At 49.1% G+C, this 22820-nt stretch overlaps 1 protein-coding gene across 2 annotated transcripts in view; it reads right to left on the reverse strand.

Annotated features, from left to right (window-relative positions):
* Positions 1-15783, reverse strand: part of fcer1g (Fc fragment of IgE receptor Ig) — a 26583-nt gene extending 10800 nt beyond the window's left edge. The window contains exons 1-4 of one of the 2 annotated variants that reach the window (XM_031892022.1): positions 15604-15783; positions 11281-11375; positions 10472-10522; positions 10198-10251 (exon numbers count right to left, since the gene is read on the reverse strand). In XM_031892022.1, the coding sequence (XP_031747882.1) occupies positions 10198-10251; positions 10472-10522; positions 11281-11375; positions 15604-15652 (249 nt within the window). In that variant the 5' untranslated portion in view covers positions 15653-15783. The remainder of the gene's footprint in view (positions 1-10197; positions 10252-10471; positions 10523-11280; positions 11376-15603) is intronic. The other variant, XM_031892023.1, reaches the window with a different exon arrangement.
* Positions 15784-22820: the final 7037 nt, after the last annotated feature.

A 22820-nucleotide genomic window follows, 5' to 3' on the forward strand; every position in this document is an offset into this window, starting at 1 on the left:
TGGGGGGAGGTGTAATGCATTAGGGGAGCTAATATCCTGCATGTAGTTATATGGGGGGGAGGTGTAATGCATAGGGGAGCTAATATCCTGCATGTAGTTATATGGGGGGGGGAGGTGTAATGCATAGGGGGGGTATATCCTGCATGTAGTTATATGGGGGGAGCTAATATCCTGCATGTAGTTATATGGGGGGAGCTAATATCCTGCATGTAGTTATATGGGGGGGGAGCTAATATCCTGCATGTAGTTATATGGGGGGAGCTAATATCCTACATGTCGTTATATGGGGGGGGGGGGGAGTTAATATCCTGCCATGTAGTTATATGGGGGGAAGTTAATATCCTGCCATGTAGTTATATGGGGGGAGCTAATATCCTGCATGTAGTTATATGGGGGGAGCTAATATCCTGCATGTAGTTTATGGGGGGGGGAGCTAATATCCTGCATGTAGTTATATGGGGGGGGAGTTAATATCCTGCCATGTAGTTATATGGGGGGGGAGTTAATATCCTGCCATGTAGTTATATGGGGGGGAGCTGATATCCTGCCATGTAGTTATAGGGGGGGGGGGGGGGTAATATCCTGCCATGTAGTTATATGGGGGGGGGGAGGTGTAATGCATAGGGGAGCTAATATCCTGCATGTAGTTATATGGGGGGGAGCTAATATCCTGCCATGTAGTTATATGGGGGGGAGGTGTAATGCATAGGGGAGCTAATATCCTGCATGTAGTTATAATGGGGGGAGCTACTATCCTGCCATGTAGTTATATGGGGGGGAGCTAATATCCTGCATGTAGTTATATGGGGGGGGGAGCTAATATCCTGCATGTAGTTATATGGGGGGGGGAGCTAATATCCTGCATGTAGTTATACATCCCTACTCTCTCTCTCCTACTCATTAGAACCTACAGCTCCTCTCCCATCCTCACTCGTCCCTACTCTCTCTCTCCTACTCATTAGAACCTACAGCTCCTCTCCCATCCTCACTCATCCCTACTCTCTCTCTCCTACTCATTAGAACCTACAGCTCCTCTTCTCAACCATCCTCACTGATCCCTACTCTCTCTTTCCTACATTGTCTCTTCTCTACCCATTAGAACTTACAGCTCCTCTCCTCTCCCATCCTCACTCATCCCTACTCTCTCTTTCCTACATCGTCTCTTCTCTACTCATTAGACCTACAGCTCCTCTCCACTCCCATCCTCACTCATCCCTACTCTCTCTCTCCTTCTCATTAGAACCTACAGCTTCTCTCCCATCCTCACTGATCCCTACTCTCTCTCTCCTACTCATTAGAACCTACAGCTCCTCTCCCATCCTCACTTGTCCCTACTCTCTCTCTCCTACTCATTAGAACCTACAGCTCCTCTCCCATCCTCACTCGTCCCTACTCTCTCTCTCCTACTCATTAGAACCTACAGCTCCTCTCCCATCCTCACTCATCCCTACTCACTCTCTCCTACTCATTAGAACCTACAGCTCCTCTTCTCAACCATCCTCACTGATCCCTACTCTCTCTTTCCTACATTGTCTCTTCTCTACCCATTAGAACTTACAGCTCCTCTCCTCTCCCATCCTCACTCATCCCTACTCTCTCTTTCCTACATCGTCTCTTCTCTACTCATTAGACCTACAGCTCCTCTCCACTCCCATCCTCACTCATCCCTACTCTCTCACTCCTACATTGTCTCTTCTCTACCCATTAGAACTTACAGCTCCTCCCCTCTCCCATCCTCACTCATCCCTACTCTCTCTGCTCCATCACCTCTTCTGTACTCATTAGACCCTACTTCTCCTCCATCCCCTCTGATCCCCAGTCTCTCTCTAGTATTATTGTACCTTACGCATCTTCTCCTGCACCTTATTCCCTATCTCCTTCATCTACTTGTCAGCTCCTGTGCTTCCTGCTCCACCCCAACCTTTCCCACTCACCCATCACTCTCCCCTCCCCTATCTATTCTCCAGCTCTGCTCCACCCCAACCTTTCCCACTCACCCATCACTCTCCCCTCCCCTATCTATTCTCACAGCTCTGCTCACAAACCTTTCCCACTCACCATCACTCTCCCTCCCTATCTATTCTCAGCTCTGCTCCACCCCAACCTTTCCACTCACCCTACTCTCCCCTCCCTATCTATTCTCCAGCTCTGCTCCACCCAACCTTTCCACTCACCCATCACTTCTCCCTCCCTATCTTTCTCAGCTCTGCTCCACCCAACCTTTCCCACTCACCATCAACTCTCCCTCCCTATCTATTCTCCAGCTCGCTCCACCAACCTTTCCACACACCCATCACTCTCCCCTCCCTATCTATTCTCCAGCTCTGCTCCACCCAAACTTTCCCTTCGCCCATCCACTCTCCCCTCCCTATCTATTCTCCAGCTCTGCTCCACCCCAACCTTTCCCAGCACACCATGCACTCTCCCTCTATCTATTCTCACAGCTCTGCTCCACCCCACCTTTCCCACTCACCTCACTCTCCCCTCCCCTATCTATTCTCCAGCTCTGCTCCACCCCAACCTTTCCCACTCACCCATCACTCTCCCCTCCTAATCTATTCTCCAGCTCTGCTCCACCTTTCCCACTCCCCATCACTCTCCCCTCCCTATCTATTCTCACAGCTCTGCTCCACCCAACCTTTCCCACTCCCCCATCACTCTCCCCTCCCCTATCTATTTCTCCAGCTCTGCTCCACCCCACCTTTCCCATCCATCACAATCACTCCATCTTTACTCCTCCTGCTCCAATTAACATCACTCTCCCTCCCCTATCTATTCTCCAGCTCTGCCTCCACCCAACTTTCCCACTCGCCCATCACTCTCCTCCCTCTCTATTTCTCGCTCTGCTCACCCCACCTTTCCCACTCACCTCACTCTCCCTCCCCTATCTATTCTCCAGCTCTGCCACCCCCTTTCCCATTCACACCATCATCTCCCCTCCCTATCTATTCTCCAGCTCTGCTCCCCCCAACCTTTCCCACTCACCCATCACTCTCCCCTCCCCTATCTATTCTCCAGCTCTGCTCCACCCAACTTTTCCCACTCACCCATCACTCTCTCCCCTATCTATTCTCCAGTCTGTCTCACCCAACCTTTCCCACTCACCCATCACTTCCCTCCCCTATCTATTCTCCAGCTCTGCTCCACCCAAACCTTTCCCACTCACCCATACTCTCTCCCCTATCTATTCTCCAGCTCTGCTCACCCAACCTTTCCCATCACCCATCATCTCCCCTCCCCTATTATTCTCCCGCTCTGCTCCACCCAAACTTTCCCACTCACCCTCACTCTCCCCTCCCTATCTATTCTCCAGCTCTGCTCCACCCAACTTTCCCACTCACATCACTCTCCTCCCTTTCTATTCTCCAGCTTGCTCCCAACCCATTTCCCACTCACCCATCACTCTCCCCTCCTATCTATTTCCAGCTCTGCTCCACCCCAAACTTTCCCACTCACCCATCACTCTCCCTCCCTATCTATTTCCGCTACTCTCTGCACTCTACATGCTCTTTCTCTACCCATTAGAACTTACAGCTCTCCCCCCTCTCCCATCCTCACTCATCCCTACTCTCTCTGCTCCATCACCTCTTCTGTACTCATTAGACCCTACTTCTCCTCCATCCCTCTGATCCCCAGTCTCTCTCTAGTATTATTGTACCTTACGCATCTTCTCACTGCACCTTATTCCCTATCTCCTTCATCTACTTGTCAGCTCCTGTGCTTCCTGCTCCACCCCAACCTTTCCCACTCACCCGATCACTCTCCCCTCCCCTATCTATTCTCCAGCTCTGCTCCACCCCAACCTTTCCCACTCACCCATCACTCTCCCTCCCCTATCTATTCTCCAGCTCTGCTCCACCCCAAACCTTTTCCCACTCACCCATCACTCTCCCCTCCCTATCTATTCTCCAGCTCTGCTCCACCCCAACCTTTCCCACTCACCCATCACCTCCCCTCCCTATCTATTCTCCAGCTCTGCTTCGCACCCAAACTCTTTCCCACTCACCCATCACTCTCCCCTCCCTATCTTTCTCCAGCTCTGCTCCACCCCTAACCTTTCCCACTCACACCCATCACTCTCCCTCCCTTAATCTATTCTCCAGCTCTGCTCCACCCCAACCTTTCCCACACACCCATCACTCTCCCCTCCCCTATCTATTCTCCAGCTCTGCTCCACCCCAAACTTTCCCACTCGCCCATCACTCTCCCCCTCCTATCTATTCTCCAGCTCTGCTCCACCCCACCTTTCCCACGCACCCATCACTCTCCCCTCCCCTATCTATTCTCCAGCTCTGCTCCACCCCAACCTTTCCCACTCACCCATCACTCTCCCCTCCCCTATCTATTCTCCAGCTCTGCTCCACCCCAACCTTTCCCACTCACCCACACTCTCCCCTCCCCTATCTATCTCTCAGCTCTGCTCCACCACCTTTCCCACTCCCCAACTCTCCCCTCCCCTATCTATTCTCCAGCTCTGCTCCACCCCAACCTTTCCCACTCCCCCATCACTCTCCCCTCCCCTATCTATTCTCCAGCTCTGCTCCACCCCAACCTTTCCCACTCCACCCATCACTCTCACCTCCCCTATCTATTCTCCAGCTCTGTCTCCACCCCAAACTTTCCCACTCGCCCATCACTCTCCCCCTCCCTCTCTATTCTCCAGCTCTGCTCCACCCCAACCTTTCCCACTCACCCATCCACTCTCCCCTCCCCTATCTATTCTCGCAGCTCTGCTCCACCCCAACCTTTCCCATTCACCCATCACTCTCCCCTCCCCTATCTATTCTCCAGCTCTGCTCCACCCCAACCTTTCCCACTCACCCATCACTCTCCCCTCCCCTATCTATTCTCCAGCTCTGCTCCACCCCAACCTTTCCCACTCACCCATCACTCTCCCCTCCCTATCTATTATCCAGCTCTGTTCCACCCCAACCTTTCCCACTCACCCATCACTCTCCCCTCCCCTATTATTCTCCAGCTCTGCTCCACCCCAACCTTTCCCACTCACCCATCACTCTCCCCTCCCCTATCTATCTCCAGCTCTGCTCCACCCCAACCTTTCCCACTCACCCATCACTCTCCCCTCCCCTATCTATTCTCCAGCTCTGCTCCACCCCAAACTTTCCCACTCACCCATCACTCTCCCCTCCCCTATCTATTCTCCCAGCTCTGCTCCACCTCCAACCTTCATCACTCTCCCCTCCCTTTCTATTCTCCCGCTCTGCTCCACCCCAACCTTTCCCACTCACCCATCACTCTCCCCTCCCCTATCTATTCTCCAGCTCTGCTCCACCCCAAACTTTCCCACTCACCCATCACTCTCCCCTCCCCTATCTATTCTCCAGCTCTGCTCCACCCAACCTTTCCCACTCACCCATCACTCTCCCCCCCCTATCTATTCTCCAGCTCTGCTCCACCCCAACCTTTCCCACTCACCCATCACTCTCCCCTCCCCTATCTATTCTCCAGCTCTGCTCCACCCCAACCTTTCCCACTCACCCATCACTCTCCCCTCCCCTTTCTATTCTCCAGCTCTGCTCCCACCCCAACCTTTCCCACTCACCCATCACTCTCCCCTCCCCTATCTATTATCCAGCTCTGCTCCACCCCAACCTTTCCCACTCACCCATCACTCTCCCTCCCCTATCTATTCTCCAGCTCTGCTCCACCAAAACCTTTCCCACTCACCCATCACTTCTCCCTCCCCTATCTATTCTCCAGCTCTGCTCCACCCCAACCTTTCCCACTCACCCATCACTCTCCCCCTCCCCTATCTATTCTCCAGCTCTGCTCCACCCCAACCTTTCCCACTCACCCATCACTCTCCCCCTCCCCTATCTATTCTCCAGCTCTGCTCCACCCCAACCATTCCCACTCACCCATCACTCTCCCCTCCCTATCTATTCTCCAGCTCTGCTCCACCCCAACCTTTCCCACTCACCCATCACTCTCCCTCCTATCTATTCTCCAGCTCTGCTCCACCCCAACCTTTCCCACTCACCCATCACTCTCCCCTCCCCTATCTATTCTCCAGCTCTGCTCCACCCCAACCTTTCCCACTCACCCATCACTCTCCCCTCCTATCTATTCTCCAGCTCTGCTCCACCCCAACCTTTCCCACTCACCCATCACTCTCCCCTCCCTATCTATTCTCCAGCTCTGCTCCACCCCAAACTTTCCCACTCGCCCATCACTCTCCCCTCCCTATCTATTCTCCAGCTCTGCTCCACCCCAACCTTTCCCACGCACCCATCACTCTCCCCTCCCCTATCTATTCTCCAGCTCTGCTCCACCCCAACCTTTCCCACTCACCCATCACTCTCCCCTCCCTATCTATTCTCCAGCTCTGCTCCACCCCAACCTTTCCCACTCACCCATCACTCTCCCCTCCCCTATCTATTCTCCAGCTCTGCTCCACCCCAACCTTTCCCACTCACCCATCACTCTCCCCTCCCCTATCTATTCTCCAGCTCTGCTCCACCCCAACCTTTCCCACTCGCCCATCACTCTCCCCCTCCCTATCTATTCTCCAGCTCTGCTCCACCCCAACCTTTCCCACGCACCCATCACTCTCCCCTCCCCTATCTATTCTCCAGCTCTGCTCCACCCCAACCTTTCCCACTCGCCCATCACTCTCCCTCCCTATCTATTCTCCAGCTCTGCTCCACCCCAACCTTTCCCACTCACCCATCACTCTCCCCTCCCCTATCTATTCTCCAGCTCTGCTCCACCCCAAACTTTCCCACTCGCCCATCACTCTCCCCTCCCCTATCTATTCTCCAGCTCTGCTCCACCCCAACCGTGCCACCATCACTCACTGCTCCTTCCATTCACCAAGCCCACTCTCCATTCTGCTTACCTGCTAATTTTCCCACTCACCCATCACTCTCCCCTCCCCTATCTATTCTCCAGCTCTGCTCCACCACCCACTTTCCATTTCACTGACACTAATCTTACTCTCCAAGTAGCTGCCACATTGACTTAAAATCTCCCACAGGAATGACCATCATCCCCCCGCCATCATCATCCCCCCATATTCCCTAATGACTATTCTGTATCGCCCCCCCCCCATCCATCCCATCAGCCGTAATTAGAAGTGATGCTAAATCCTTGTTATCCACCCTGTTGTGAGTTCAGGGCAGCAGAGCAGTCAAGGCCTCCAGATGGGGTTTCTCAGAGGGTTCCATGGCTGAAAGAGTAGACCCAGCAGGTCAGGAAGCACAGGGGGAGGGAAGGTGTGGCAGGAAGTGGCAAGGTGTGGCAGGAAGCGGAAAGGTGTGGCAGGAAGCGGAAAGGTGTGGCAGGAAGCAGAAAGGTGTGACCCCTGTGGCCCTTAGTGCTCTCGCCCTTCTGGGTGGGGCAATGCTACACAGCCCTAGTGAAACATGGACGGAGGGGGGGTCCATTACATTAATTTACTACAGAAACATAAGAGAATGGCGCAACCCAAGCGAGAGGGGCCCTGGCTACTATTATGATAAATCACGCTCCATCCTCTGTATTTACTACTATGTACATCAGGCAGCTGGCGTGTTTATCTGCAACATCGCATGCCAGTAAAAAGCAGAACAAATATTTCACCACAGCACTGGGCATCCCTGCCCCCCTGCCCCCCCCCACCCCCCCAGCTCTGGGAAGTCATGCGATCTGATCATCCCACCCAGGGTTTCCTATACTCTCTCCTGCCCCTTGTGCCCTCCTATCTGATCCCCCCATTGTAAGCAGCAGTCCTGCCCTGCTTTATGGCTGAGATTCTAGCTATCTGTATAACAGAGCATTCTGTCACAGTGGCACAGATCCTATCTGATCCCCCCATTGTAAGCAGCAGTCCTGCCCTGCTTTATGGCTGAGATTCTAGCTATCTGTATAACAGAGCATTCTGTCACAGTGGCACAGATCCTATCTGATCCCCCCATTGTAAGCAGCAGTCCTGCCCTGCTTTATGGCTGAGATTCTAGCTATCTGTATAACAGAGCATTCTGTCACAGTGGCACAGATCCTATCTGATCCCCCCATTGTAAGCAGCAGTCCTGCCCTGCTTTATGGCTGAGATTCTAGCTATCTGTATAACAGAGCATTCTGTCACAGTGGCACAGATCCTATCTGATCCCCCCATTGTAAGCAGCAGTCCTGCCCTGCTTTATGGCTGAGATTCTAGTATCTGTATAACAGATCATTCTGTCACAGTGGCACAGATCCTATCTGATCCCCCATTGTAAGCAGCAGCCCTGCCCTGCTTTATGGCTGAGATTCTAGCTATCTGTATAACAGAGCATTCTGTCACAGTGGCACAGATCCTATCTGATCCCCCCATTGTAGAGCAGCAGCCCTGCCCTGCTTTATGGCTGAGATTCTAGCTATCTGTTATAACAGAGCATTCTGTCACAGTGGCACAGATCCTATCTGATCCCCCCATTGTAAGCAGCAGTCCTGCCCTGCTTTATGGCTGAGATTCTAGCTATCTGTATAAACAGAGCATTCTGTCACAGTGGCACAGATCCTATCTGACCCCCCCCATTGTAAGCAGCAGTCCTGCCCTGCTTATGGCTGAGATTCTAGCTATCTGTATAACAGAGCATTTCTGTCACAGTGGCACAGATCCCTATCTGATCCCCCCCATTGTAAGCAGCAGTCCTGCCCTGCTTTATGGCTGAGATTCTAGCTATCTGTATAACAGAGCATTCTGTCCACAGTGGCACAGATCCTATCTGATCCCCCCATTGTAAGCAGCAGTCCTGCCCTGCTTTATGGCTGAGATTCTAGCTATCTGTATAACAGAGCATTCTGTCACAGTGGCACAGATCCTATCTGATCCCCCCATTGGTAAGCAGCAGTCCTGCCCTGCTTTATGGCTGAGATTCTAGCTATCTGTATAACAGAGCATTCTGTCACAGTGGCACAGATCCTATCTGATCCCCCCATTGTAAGCAGCAGTCCTGCCCTGCTTTATGGCTGAGATTCTAGCTATCTGTATAACAGAGCATTCTGTCACAGTGGCACAGATCCTATCTGATCCCCCCCATTGTAAGCAGCAGTCCTGCCCTGCTTTATGGCTGAGATTCTAGCTATCTGTATAACAGAGCATTCTGTCACAGTGGCACAGATCCTATCTGATCCCCCCCATTGTAAGAGCAGTCCTGCCCTGCTTTATGGCTGAGATTCTAGCTATCTGTATAACAGAGCATTCTGTCACAGTGGCACAGATCTATCTGATCCCCCCCATTGTAAAGCAGCAGTCCTTGCCCTGCTTTATGGCTGAGATTCTAGCTATCTGTATAACAGAGCATTCTGTCCACAGTGGCACAGATCCTATCTGCATCCCCCCCATTGTAAGCAGCAGTCCGCCCTGCTTTATGGCTGAGATTCTAGCTATCTGTATAACAGAGCATTCTGTCACAGTGGCACAGATCCTATCTGATCCCCCCCATTGTAAGCAGCAGTCCTGCCCTGCTTTATGGCTGAGATTCTAGCTATCTGTATAACAGAGCATTCTGTCACAGTGGCACAGATCCTATCTGATCCCCCCCATTGTAAGCAGCAGTCCTGCCCCTGCTTTATGGCTGAGATTCTAGCTATCTGTATAACAGAGCATTCTGTCACAGTGGCACAGGATCCTATCTGATCCCCCCATTGTAAGCAGCAGTCCTGCCCTGCTTTATGGCTGAGATTCTAGCTATCTGTATAACAGAGCATTCTGTCACAGTGGCACAGATCCTATCTGATCCCCCCATTGTAAGCAGCAGTCCTGCCCTGCTTTATGGCTGAGATTCTAGCTATCTGTATAACAGAGCATTCTGTCACAGTGGCACAGATCCTATCTGATCCCCCCATTGTAAGCAGCAGTCCTGCCCTGCTTTATGGCTGAGATTCTAGCTATCTGTATAACAGAGCATTCTGTCACAGTGGCACAGATCCTATCTGATCCCCCCATTGTAAGCAGCAGTCCTGCCCTGCTTTATGGCTGAGATTCTAGCTATCTGTATAACAGAGCATTCTGTCACAGTGGCACAGATCCTATCTGATCCCCCCCATTGTAAGCAGCAGTCCTGCCCTGCTTTATGGCTGAGATTCTAGCTATCTGTATAACAGAGCAGTATTCACTTCAGTTCATTCTCTATTCTAACCACACCACTGCTTGGTTGCTAGGGGAACAATGCCGTGATACTTATATCCAGTAACTCAGACAGGAAACCTTACCTGGGGCCCTTCCCCAATCTTTTCATAGATCTGTTTTTCAGGGTAGTTTAGGTGCTGCAAATGGAGAAACCAGTATTAGAACACTCATGTTAACTTACAGGGGGAGGGGCAAGAAGTCTGTGACTTAAGCAGTGGGTGGGACCAAAACACTGTGATGGCAGCTTACAGGGGAAGAAGCAGGGAGTTTGAGCAACCACTACAGAAAATTTATTCCCCCCCCCCCACAGTTCATAATGGTCACCGTCTCTATAGGAAATATACAAACATGGCTTACCTCATAAATGGCCCCTGTTGGTTTGTTTTTCTGGGCTTTTTTTGTCTGTATCTGTAGAAAAGAATATACATAGGAAATGCTCAACAGTCTGATATATCATCATTAACCTCAAATATAACATTATAACCTACATGGATAGGTACCTAATATATAGGGGCAGAGACAGGGGAAAGTGTTGGAAGGGTTACTGCCTGCCCTGCTCTCATTTCCCTACAGAAATAGGGGTTGGTAGCACTAGGTAGGTACCTAATATATAGGGGCAGAGACAGGGGAAAGTGTTGGAAGGGTTACTGCCTGCCCTGCTCTCATTTCCCTACAGAAATAGGGGTTGGTAGCACTAGGTAGGTACCTAATATATAGGGGCAGAGACAGGGGAAAGTGTTGGAAGGGTTACTGCCTGCCCTGCTCTCATTTCCCTACAGAAATAGGGGTTGGTAGCACTAGGTAGGTACCTAAATATAGGGGCAGAGACAGGGGAAAGTGTTGGAAGGGTTACTGCCTGCCCTGCTCTCATTTCCCTACAGAAATAGGGTTGGTAGCACTAGGTAGGTACCTAATATATAGGGGCAGAGACAGGGGAAAGTGTTGGGAGGGTTACTGCCTGCCCTGCTCTCATTTCCCTACAGAAATAGGGGTTGGTAGCACTAGGTAGGTACCTAATATATAGGGACAGAGACAGGGGAAAGGGTTGGAAGGGTTACTGCCTGCCCTGCTCTCATTTCCCTACAGAAATAGGGGTTGGTAGCACTAGGTAGGTACCTAATATATATAATAATAATTTGATATTTAAAAAGAAGTCTTGCCCTCACCTTGAGGTGGCAGTAGAGAGCTGTGAGCACAATACCATAGAGGAAAAGGATGGCATCCAGAATGTAGCAGATCTCAGGCTCTTGGAGGGCGGCTTCTTAGAACAAAACAGACCATTATATATTTTATTACCATCATTATGAAGTATTGGGAATTCACCAACATGTTCCCAGCGCTGTACAATAGAATGGTGCATACACGGGACATACAAACACTGATTGATATAGGAGTTCAAGATCAGCAGCTCAGATCAGAATGCCAATGCTCCTAAAATGGCTGCCGGAGCACTTCCTGTTTGGGAAAAATAAATGCCAGCCAGAAATAGCGCTTGTTGTCCGGCCATAATCTGCCCCACCGGTGGCGCTACTGCCGAGTGACTAAAGGGTCAGTCTTCCAACATAAAAGTGTCACTACAACAAATTCACGGCATGTATATAGTCACTTTATAGATTTGTCAAAATGGCGTCAAATTTTAAAACCAGCAATAATGTTGTTAGTGCGCCACAAACTCACCGGACGTGCTTCTCTAATGGTGCGATATTTCCCTCCCCGTTTTCAACGGGGTGTGAAATTTGGGTGGAAAAATGATGTGAATAATGTGGCGGCTCAGAAGAGGTAGTATCCGAAAAGTCTCTGTTCATTTGTTGGCCCAGTTACAATGTTTTTTTCACCGACACTTGTATAAGCTCCACCCCCAATATTTATCCCGCTGTGGGTTCTGGGGTATTATACATGGAATTGGCACTGTATTTATCTGCTGTGGGTTCTGGGGTATTATACATGGAATTGGCACTGTATTTATCTGCTGTGGGTTCTGGGGTATTATACATGGAATTGGCACTGTATTTATCCTGCTGTGGGTTCTGGGGTATTATACATGGAATTGGCACTGTATTTATCCCGCTGTGGGTTCTGGGGTATTATACATGGAATTGGCACTGTATTTATCCCGCTGTGGGTTCTGGGGTGTTATACATGGAATTGGCACTGTATTTATCTGCTGTGGGTTCTGGGGTATTATACATGGAATTGGCACTGTATTTATCTGCTGTGGGTTCTGGGGTATTATACATGGAATTGGCACTGTATTTATCTGCTGTGGGTTCTGGGGTATTATACATGGAATTGGCACTGTATTTATCCTGCTGTGGGTTCTGGGGTATTATACATGGAATTGGCACTGTATTTATCCTGCTGTGGGTTCTGGGGTATTATACGTGGAATATGCACTGTATTTATCCTGCTGTGGGTTCTGGGGTATTATACATGGAATTGGCACTGTATTTATCCTGCTGTGGGTTCTGGGGTATTATACATGGAATTGCACTGTATTTATCCTGCTGTGGGTTCTGGGGTATTATACATGGGAATTGCACTGTATTTATCCTGCTGTGGGTTCTGGGGTATTATACATGAATTGGCACTGTATTTATCCTGCTGTGGGTTCTGGGGTATTATACATGGAATTGACACTGTATTTATCTGCTGTGGGTTCTGGGGTATTATACATGGAATTGCACTGTATTTATCCTGCTGTGGGTTCTGGGGTATTATACATGGAATTGGAAACTGTATTTATCTGCTGTGTGTTCTGGGGTATTATACATGGAATTGGCGCTGTATTTATCCTGCTGTGGGTTCTGGGGTATTATACATGGAATTGGCACTGTATTTATCCCGCTGTGGGTTCTGGGGTATTATACATGGAATTGGAACTGTATTTATCTGCTGTGGGTTCTGGGGTATTATACATGGAATTGGCGCTGTATTTATCCTGCTGTGGGTTCTGGGGTATTATACATGGAATTGGCCCTGTATTTATCTGCTGTGGGTTCTGGGGTATTATACATGGAATTGGCACTGTATTTATCCTGCTGTGGGTTCTGGGGTATTATACATGGAATTGGCACTGTATTTATCCTGCTGTGGGTTCTGGGGTATTATACATGGAATTGGCACTGTATTTAATCCGCTGTGGGTTCTGGGGTATTATACATGGAATTGGCACTGTATTTATCCTGCTGTGGGTTCTGGGATATTATACATGGAATTGGCACTGTATTTATCTGCTGTGGGTTCTGGGGTATTATACATGGAATTGGCACTGTATTTATCCTGCTGTGGGTTCTGGGGTATTATACATGGAATTGGCGCTGTATTTATCCTGCTGTGGGTTCTGGGGTATTATACATGGAATTGGCACTGTATTTATCCCGCTGTGGGTTCTGGGGTATTATACATGGAATTGGAACTGTATTTATCTGCTGTGGGTTCTGGGGTATTATACATGGAATTGGCGCTGTATTTATCCTGCTGTGGGTTCTGGGGTATTATACATGGAATTGGCCCTGTATTTATCTGCTGTGGGTTCTGGGGTATTATACATGGAATTGGCACTGTATTTATCCTGCTGTGGGTTCTGGGGTATTATACATGGAATTGGCACTGTATTTATCCTGCTGTGGGTTCTGGGGTATTATACATGGAATTGGCACTGTATTTATCCCGCTGTGGGTTCTGGGGTATTATACATGGAATGGCACTGTATTTATCCCGCTGTGGGTTCTGGGATATTTATACATGGAATTGGCACTGTATTTATCCTGCTGTGGGTTCTGGGGTATTATACATGGACTTGGCGCTGTATTTATCCTGCTGTGGGTTCTGGGGTATTATACATGGAATTGGCACTGTATTTATCCCGCTGTGGGTTCTGGGGTATTATACATGGAATTGGCCCTGTATTTATCCCGCTGTGGGTTCTGGGGTATTATACATGGAATTGGCACTGTATTCATCCTGCTGTGGGTTCTGGGGTATTATACATGGAATTGGCACTGTATTTATCCCGCTGTGAGTTCTGGGGTATTATACATAGAATTGACACTGTATTTATCTTCTGTGGGTTCTGGGGTATTATACATGGAATTGGTGCTGTATTTATCCTGCTGTGGGTTCTGGGGTATTATACATGGAATTGGCACTGTATTTATCCCGCAGTGGGTTCTGGGGTATTATACATGGAATTGGCACTGTATTTATCCCTGCTGTGGGTTCTGGGGTATTATACATGGAATTGGCACTGTATTTATCCTGCTGTGGGTTCTGGGGTATTATACATGGAATTGGCACTGTATTTATCCTGCTGTGGGTTCTGGGGTATTATACATGGAATTGGCACTGTATTTATCCCGCAGTGGGTTCTGGGATATTATACATGGAATTGGCACTGTATTTATCCTGCTGTGGGTTCTGGGGTATTATACATGGAATTGGCACTGTATTTATCCCGCAGTGGGTTCTGGGATATTATACATGGAATTGGCACTGTATTTATCCTGCTGTGGGTTCTGGGGTATTATACATGGAATTGACACTGTATTTATCTTCTGTGGGTTCTGGGATATTATACATGGAATTGGCACTGTATTTATCCTGCTGTGGGTTCTGGGGTATTATACATAGAATTGACACTGTATTTATCTTCTGTGGGTTCTGGGGTATTATACATGGAATTGACACTGTATTTATCCTGCTGTGGGTTCTGGGGTATTATACATGGAATTGGCACTGTATTTATCTGCTGTGGGTTCTGGGGTAATATACATGGAATTGACACTGTATTTATCCTGCTGTGGGTTCTGGGGTATTATACATGGAATTGGCACTGTATTTATCCTGCTGTGGGTTCTGGGGTATTATACATGGAATTGGCACTGTATTTATCCCGCTGTGGGTTCTGGGGTATTATACATGGAATTGGCACTGTATTTATCCTGCTGTGGGTTCTGGGGTATTATACATGGAATTGGCACTGTATTTATCCTGCTGTGGGTTCTGGGGTATTATACATGGAATTGGCACTGTATTTATCCTGCTGTGGGTTCTGGGGTATTATACATGGAATTGGCACTGTATTTATCCCGCTGTGGGTTCTGGGGTATTATACATGGAATTGGCACTGTATTTATCCCGCTGTGGGTTCTGGGGTATTATACATGGAATTGGCACTGTATTTATCCCGCTGTGGGTTCTGGGGTATTTTACATGGAATTGGCACTGTATTTACAGTATCTGCTGTGGGATCTGGGGTATTATATATGTAATGGATGCCATTATTTAGCCTTCCCAAGTACAAACCTGACCCTCTGCCTATGTAAGCACAATAATTTGAAGGGGCGCCAGTTACCCCCAATTGCCAGGAATTATATACAAATAAACAATATTAGGTTTCATATTTTCACCCAACAATTCCTATATTTCTGCCCTCAGATCGGAGCCCCTGAATAAGAACATAATGGAATTATTGTTGGTGGGGGTCCTACCTGCTCCTTGCACGCTAAGAAGGATCACGATGACTGTAGGGATCCACATTGCCGCAGGTTGGAAGAGAATGAAGGTGGGGGGCCGGCTGGGTGTCGGGGCTCAGTTACCTCCTGGCTGGTTATAAGACTCTATTGCTGGCTGAGACTTGGAGAGACAAGTCATGTCCAAAACCACACAGGAAGCTGCTTCTGCCTCTCGGCCCGGCCCTTTCCCCCCCACTCAGCAGTCGCTTCAAGTAGAACTTTTTTTTTTTTTGCTTTTTTACTTCTTTTTTTTTTTTCCTGTTATAACAGTTTTGCAACAAACCCAAATGTATCTGCAGGAGACCACTTCCTCCTCTGCTGTCACTGTCTGGACTCCCTGGTTCTGGACTGATAAACCACATTTACTTATAAATATATATATGAGGGGGCCGCTAATCCCTCCTGTGTATATATTTATTCATACAGCAGCCATATTGTTGGCCTCACACAGTATAAAGGTACAGGTAACTGCGTTACCCTCTTGGAAGTCACCTGACCCGGGTCCGTTTGGACAGTAATTGGGTCAGACTGGGCCCCGCGAGGCAAGGCAGAGGCACAGTCACAACAGTTTCCAAGAAATAAAAATACAGTTCCTAATTGTAGAGGCACAAACTGGCTGGTTGCCCATCTACTCCATACTGACCCCTGCTGCTCACCGTAGCAAACAACCTGTACATCCCTATTGCAACTGGGGAAACTCCAGCAAATAATAGCCCCCCCAGTGTGTTATTGCCTTTACATCTGCTTGAGCACTGCCTCTGCCTGTCCCTGGTTCTTCTCCCCCTCTATATATATATATAAGGGGGCCGCTAATGCCTCCTGTGTATATATTTATTCATACAGCAGCCATATTGTTTGCCTCACACTGTATAAAGGTACAGGTTACTGTGTTACCCTCTTGGAAGTCACCTGACCCGGTTCCATTTGGACAGTAATTGTTGATCTTTTATTTATTACCTTATTAAAGTATACAGTAAATTAAAGTAACCTTTTTTCTGCCAACGACGTATGAGATACGTTGTGGCAGAAAAAGGCTTTAACTTCCAACGACGTGTCTCATACGTCGTTGGCAGATAAAGGCTACCTTTATTTTACCACTTTGTTTTTAGTTTCTTTTCCATAAAACTGTTTATTTTGACAGTGTGACTATTGGATCAAATATTCTGGGCACTAATTACGCTGTTGTGTGACTTATTTCATTGTTTCACTGATTTGCACAATTTTTGTGGTTTTATTGCATTTTTATCCCTATAGTTAGGGGGGGTTACAGCACATAATACGCTGACAGGGGGCTCTGTATAGTTAGGGGGGTTACAGCACATAATACGCTGACAGGGGGCTCTGTATAGTTAGGGGGTGTTACGGCACATAATACACTGACAGGGGGCTCTGTATAGTTAGGGGGATTACGGCACATAATACGCTGACAGGGGGCTCTGTATAGTTAGGGGAGGTTATGGCACATAATACGCTGACAGGGGGCTCTATATAGTTAGGGGGTGTTACGGCACATAATACGCTGACAGGGGGCTCTGTATAGTTAGGGGGGGTTACGGCACATAATACGCTGACAGGGGGCTCTGTATAGTTAGGCGGTGTTACGGCACATAATACGCTGACAGGGGGCTCTGTATAGTTAGGCGGTGTTACGGCACATAATACGCTGACAGGGGGCTCTGTATAGTTAGGGGGGTTACGGCACATAATACGCTGACGGGGCTCTGTATAGTTGGGGGGTTACAGCACATAATACTCTGACAGGGGGCTCTGTATAGTGAGGGGGTTACGGAACATAATATGCTGACAGGGGACTCTGTATAGTTAGGGGGGGTTACGGCACATAATACGCTGACAGGGGGCTCTGTATAGTTAGGGGGGTTACGGCACATAATACGCTGACAGGGGCTCTGTACAGTGAGGGGGTTATGGCACATAATACGCTGACAGGGGGCTCTGTATAGTTAGGGGGGGTTACGGCACATAATACACTGACAGGGGGCTCTGTATAGTTAGGGGGATTACGGCACATAATACGCTGACAGGGGGCTCTGTATAGTTAGGCGGTGTTACGGCACATAATACGCTGACAGGGGGCTCTGTACAGTGAGGGGGTTATGGCAACATAATACGCTGACAGGGGGCTCTGTATAGTTAGGGGGGGTTACGGCACATAATACACTGACAGGGGGCTCTGTATAGTTAGGGGGATTACGGCACATAATACGCTGACAGGGGGCTCTGTATAGTTAGGCGGTGTTACGGCACATAATACGCTGACAGGGGGCTCTGTACAGTGAGGGGGTTATGGCACATAATACGCTGACAGGGGGCTCTGTATAGTTAGGGGGGGTTACGGCACATAATACACTGACAGGGGGCTCTGTATAGTTAGGGGGATTACGGCACATAATACGCTGACAGGGGGCTCTGTATAGTTAGGCGGTGTTACGGCACATAATACGCTGACAGGGGGCTCTATATAGTTAGGGGGTGTTACGGCACATAATACGCTGACAGGGGCCTCTGTATAGTTAGGGGGGGTTACGGCACATAATACGCTGACAGGGGGCTCTGTATAGTTAGGCGGTGTTACGGCACATATTACGCTGACGGGGCTCTGTATAGTTGGGGGGTTACAGCACATAATACTCTGACAGGGGGCTCTGTATAGTGAGGGGGTTACGGAAACATAATATGCTGACAGGGGACTCTGTATAGTTAGGGGGGGTTACGGCACATAATACGCTGACAGGGGGGCTCTGTATAGTTAGGGGGGGTTACGGCACATAATACGCTGACAGGGGGCTCTGTACAGTGAGGGGGTTACGGCACATAATACACTGACAGGGGGCTCTGTATAGTGAGGGGGTTACAGCAGATAATACGCTGACAGGGGGCTCTGTATAGTTAGGGGGTTACGGCACATATTACGGTGACGGGGCTCTGTATAGTTGGTGGGTTACGGCACATAATACACTGACAGGGGGCTCTGTATAGTTAGGGGGTGTTACGGCACATAATACGCTGACAGGGGGCTCTGTATAGTTGGGGGGGTTACGGCACATAATACGCTGACAGGGGGCTCTGTATAGTGAGGGGGTTACGGCAGATAATACGCTGACAGGGGGCTCTGTATAGTTAGGGGGGTTATGGCACATAATACGCTGACAGGGGGCTCTGTATAGTGAGGGGGGTTACGGCACATAATACACTGACAGGGGGCTCTGTATAGTGAGGGGGTTACGGCACATAATACGCTGACAGGGGGCTCTGTATAGTTAGGGGGGTTACGGCACATAATACACTGAAAAGGGGCTCTGTATAGTTAGGGGGGGTTACGGCACATAATACGCTGACAGGGGTCTCTGTATAGTTAGGGGGGTTACGGCACATAATACGCTGACAGGGGGCTCTGTATAGTGAGGGGGGGTTACGGCACATAATACGCTGACAGGGGGCTCTGTATAGTGAGGGGGGGTTACGGCACATAATACGCTGACAGGGGGCTCTGTGTGCAAAAGCTGAGTTGGCAGGCGAGAAATCCATATACGCTATTTTAATTTTGGGGTCAGTACATGCCACAGACTTTGGTATATCTATGCATATTGGGCATGAAACTGTTCAGTAGCCCTTAGGTGTTCCTATTTGGGGTGACTTGCCTTTGTACACAAGAAATTGTGTGAGATAAATGTGTTTTCTGGGGGTCTCTGTATAGTTAGGGGGGGTTACGGCACATAATACACTAACAGGGGTCTCTGTATAGTTAGGGGGGGTTACGGCACATAATACGCTGACAGGGGGCTCTGTATAGTTAGGGGGGTTACGGCACATAATACACTGAAAAGGGGCTCTGTATAGTTAGGGGGGTTACGGCACATAATACACTGACAGGGGGCTCTGAATAGTTAGGGGGGTTACGGCACATAATAGGCTGACAGGGGGCTCTGTATAGTTAGGGGGTGTTACGGCACATAATACGCTGACAGGGGGCTCTGTATAGTTGGGGGGGTTACGGCACATAATACGCTGACAGGGGGCTCTGTATAGTGAGGGGGTTATGGCACATAATACGCTGACAGGGGCTTTGTATAGTTAGGGGGTGTTACGGCACATAATACGCTGACAGGGGGCTCTGTATAGTTGGGGGGGTTACGGCACATAATACGCTGACAGGGGGCTCTGTATAGTGAGGGGGTTACAGCACATAATACGCTGACAGGGGGCTCTGTATAGTTAGGGGGGTTATGGCACATAATACGCTGACAGGGGGCTCTGTATAGTTGGGGGGTTACGGCACATAATACACTGACAGGGGGCTCTGTATAGTTGGGGGGTTACGGCACATAATACGCTGACAGGGGGCTCTGTATAGTTGGGGGGGTTACGGCACATAATACGCTGACAGGGGGCTCTGTATAGTGAGGGGGGGTTACGGCACATAATACGCTGACAGGGGGCTCTGTGACAGGGTGCTCTGTATAGTTAGGGGGGTTACGGCACATAATACACTGACAGGGGGCTCTGTACAGTTAGGGGGGGTTACGGCACATAATACGCTGACAGGGGGCTCTGTATAGTGAGGGGGTTACGGCACATAATACGCTGACAGGGTGCTCTGTATAGTGAGGGGGGGTTACGGCACATAATACGCTGACAGGGGTCTCTGTATAGTTAGGGGGGGTACGGCACATAATACGCTGACAGGGGGCTCTGTATAGTGAGGGGGGGTTACGGCACAAAATACGCTGACAGGGGGCTCTGTATAGTGAGGGGGGGTTACGGCACATAATACGCTGACAGGGGGCTCTGTGTGCAAAAGCTGAGTTGGCAGGCGAGAAATCCATATACGCTATTTTAATTTTGGGGTCAGTACATGCCACAGACTTTGGTATATCTATGCATATTGGGCATGAAACTGTTCAGTAGCCCTTAGGTGTTCCTATTTGGGGTGACTTGCCTTTGTACACAAGAAATTGTGTGAGATAAATGTGTTTTCTGGGGGTCTCTGTATAGTTAGGGGGGGTTACGGCACATAATACACTAACAGGGGTCTCTGTATAGTTAGGGGGGGTTACGGCACATAATACGCTGACAGGTGTCTCTGTATAGTTAGGAGGGTTACGGCACATAATACACTGACAGGGGGCTCTGTATAGTTGGGGGGGTTACGGCACATAATACACTGACAGGGGGCTCTGTATAGTTGGGGGGGTCACAGCACATAATACACTGACAGGGGGCTCTGTGTGCAAAATCTGAGTTGGCAGGCGAGAAATCCAAATGCACTATTTCATTTTGGGGTCAGTACATACCGCAGACTTTGGTATATTTATGCATATGGGGCATCAAACTGTTCAGTAGCCCTTAGGTGTTCCTATTTGGGGTGACTTGCCTTTGTACACAAGAAATTGTGTGAGATAAATGTGTTTTCTGGGGGTCTCTGTATAGTTAGGGGGGGTTACGGCACATAATACACTGACAGGGGTCTCTGTATAGTTGGGGGGGTTATGGCACATAATACACTGACAGGGGGCTCTGTATAGTTGGGGGGGTTACGGCACATAATACGCTGACAGGGGTCTCTGTATAGTTAGGGGGGTTACGGCACATAATACACTGACAGGGGGCTCTGTATAGTTAGGGGGGGTTACGGCACATAATACACTGACAGGGGGCTCTGTATAGTTAGGGGGGTTATGGCACATAATACACTGACAGGGGCTCTGTATAGTTAGGGGGGTTACGGCACATAATACGCTGACAGGGGGCTCTGTATAGTTAGGGGGGGTTACGGCACATAATACACTGACAGGGGCTCTGTATAGTTAGGGGGGTTACGGCACATAATACACTGACAGGGGGCTCTGTATAGTTAGGGGGTTACGGCACATAATACACTGACAGGGGGCTCTGTATAGTTAGGGGGGTTACGGCACATAATACACTGACAGGGGTCTCTGTATAGTTAGGGGGGTTACAGCACATAATACACTGACAGGGGGCTCTGTATAGTTAGGGGGTTACGGCACATAATACGCTGACAGGGGGCTCTGTATAGTTAGGGGGGTTACGGCACATAATACACTGACAGGGGTCTCTGTATAGTTAGGGGGGTTACAGCACATAATACACTGACAGGGGTCTCTGTATAGTTAGGGGGTTACGGCACATAATACACTGACAGGGGGCTCTGTATAGTTAGGGGGGTTACAGCACATAATACACTGACAGGGGGCTCTGTATAGTTAGGGGGTTACGGCACATAATACGCTGACAGGGGGCTCTGTATAGTTAGGGGGGTTACTGCACATAATACGCTGACAGGGGGCTCTGTATAGTTAGGGGGGGTTACAGCACATAATATGCAATACATAATCTAACAGAGTCTGGCATTGGGCAGGCAGTTTTGACCTGTACAGCCCTCCCGAAAACTGAGCCTGGCTGAGGCCCTCCATGGGGACACCATGAGCGTTACACACCAGGTAGGCTCGTATCAATGCACCCATCTGCTTTCTCTCACTGCCAACTGGCTCTGCATCCTGCTCTCTTACCAGTCTGCCAGAGCGCGGTGGGTCAGTCAGAAATGGCTGGCATCTGGGGGTACCTAGCAATAGGGGGTCAACTGTATGTAAGAAGCTGCTGGCGCATCTAGGGGGGCCCGAGGGGGGCCATGAGTTAGTTAGAGCCCTACGAGGAAGCTGTCGGTTAAGTGAGGGCATTACAATGAAAAGTAACAAACATTATGGCAGCTTCTGTGAGCAGAGGAAAGTAACAGGCTGACTTGCTGCCCTACACACAACTGTATACCATATATATGCTTATTGTAATGGGTTTCATAGACCCCAAACAGTGGGACTAATTCCCCTTTTCCCCTCATGTTTCAGCCTCCCATTCCCTTTTCCCCTCATGTTTCAGCCTCCCATTCCCTTTTTCCCTCATGTTTCAGCCTCCCATTCCCTTTTACCCTCATGTTTCAGCCTCCCATTCCCTTTTCCCCTCATGTTTCAGCCTCCCATTCCCTTTTACCCTCAACAGTTGGGGAGTAATTAGAGAATAAGGGTTCTAATGTAGTGCATTCTGGGAGATGATTTAAAAGGAAATGCTGTGTGAGTGTAGTTACGTTAGTTATACTAGTAGTTCTGTTAGTTATACTAGTAGTTCTGTTAATTCCTAGCAGCACCAGTTAGTACTTT

This window comes from Xenopus tropicalis, chromosome 8 (genome assembly GCF_000004195.4).
Source record: "Xenopus tropicalis strain Nigerian chromosome 8, UCB_Xtro_10.0, whole genome shotgun sequence".
Taxonomy (NCBI): domain Eukaryota; kingdom Metazoa; phylum Chordata; class Amphibia; order Anura; family Pipidae; genus Xenopus; species Xenopus tropicalis.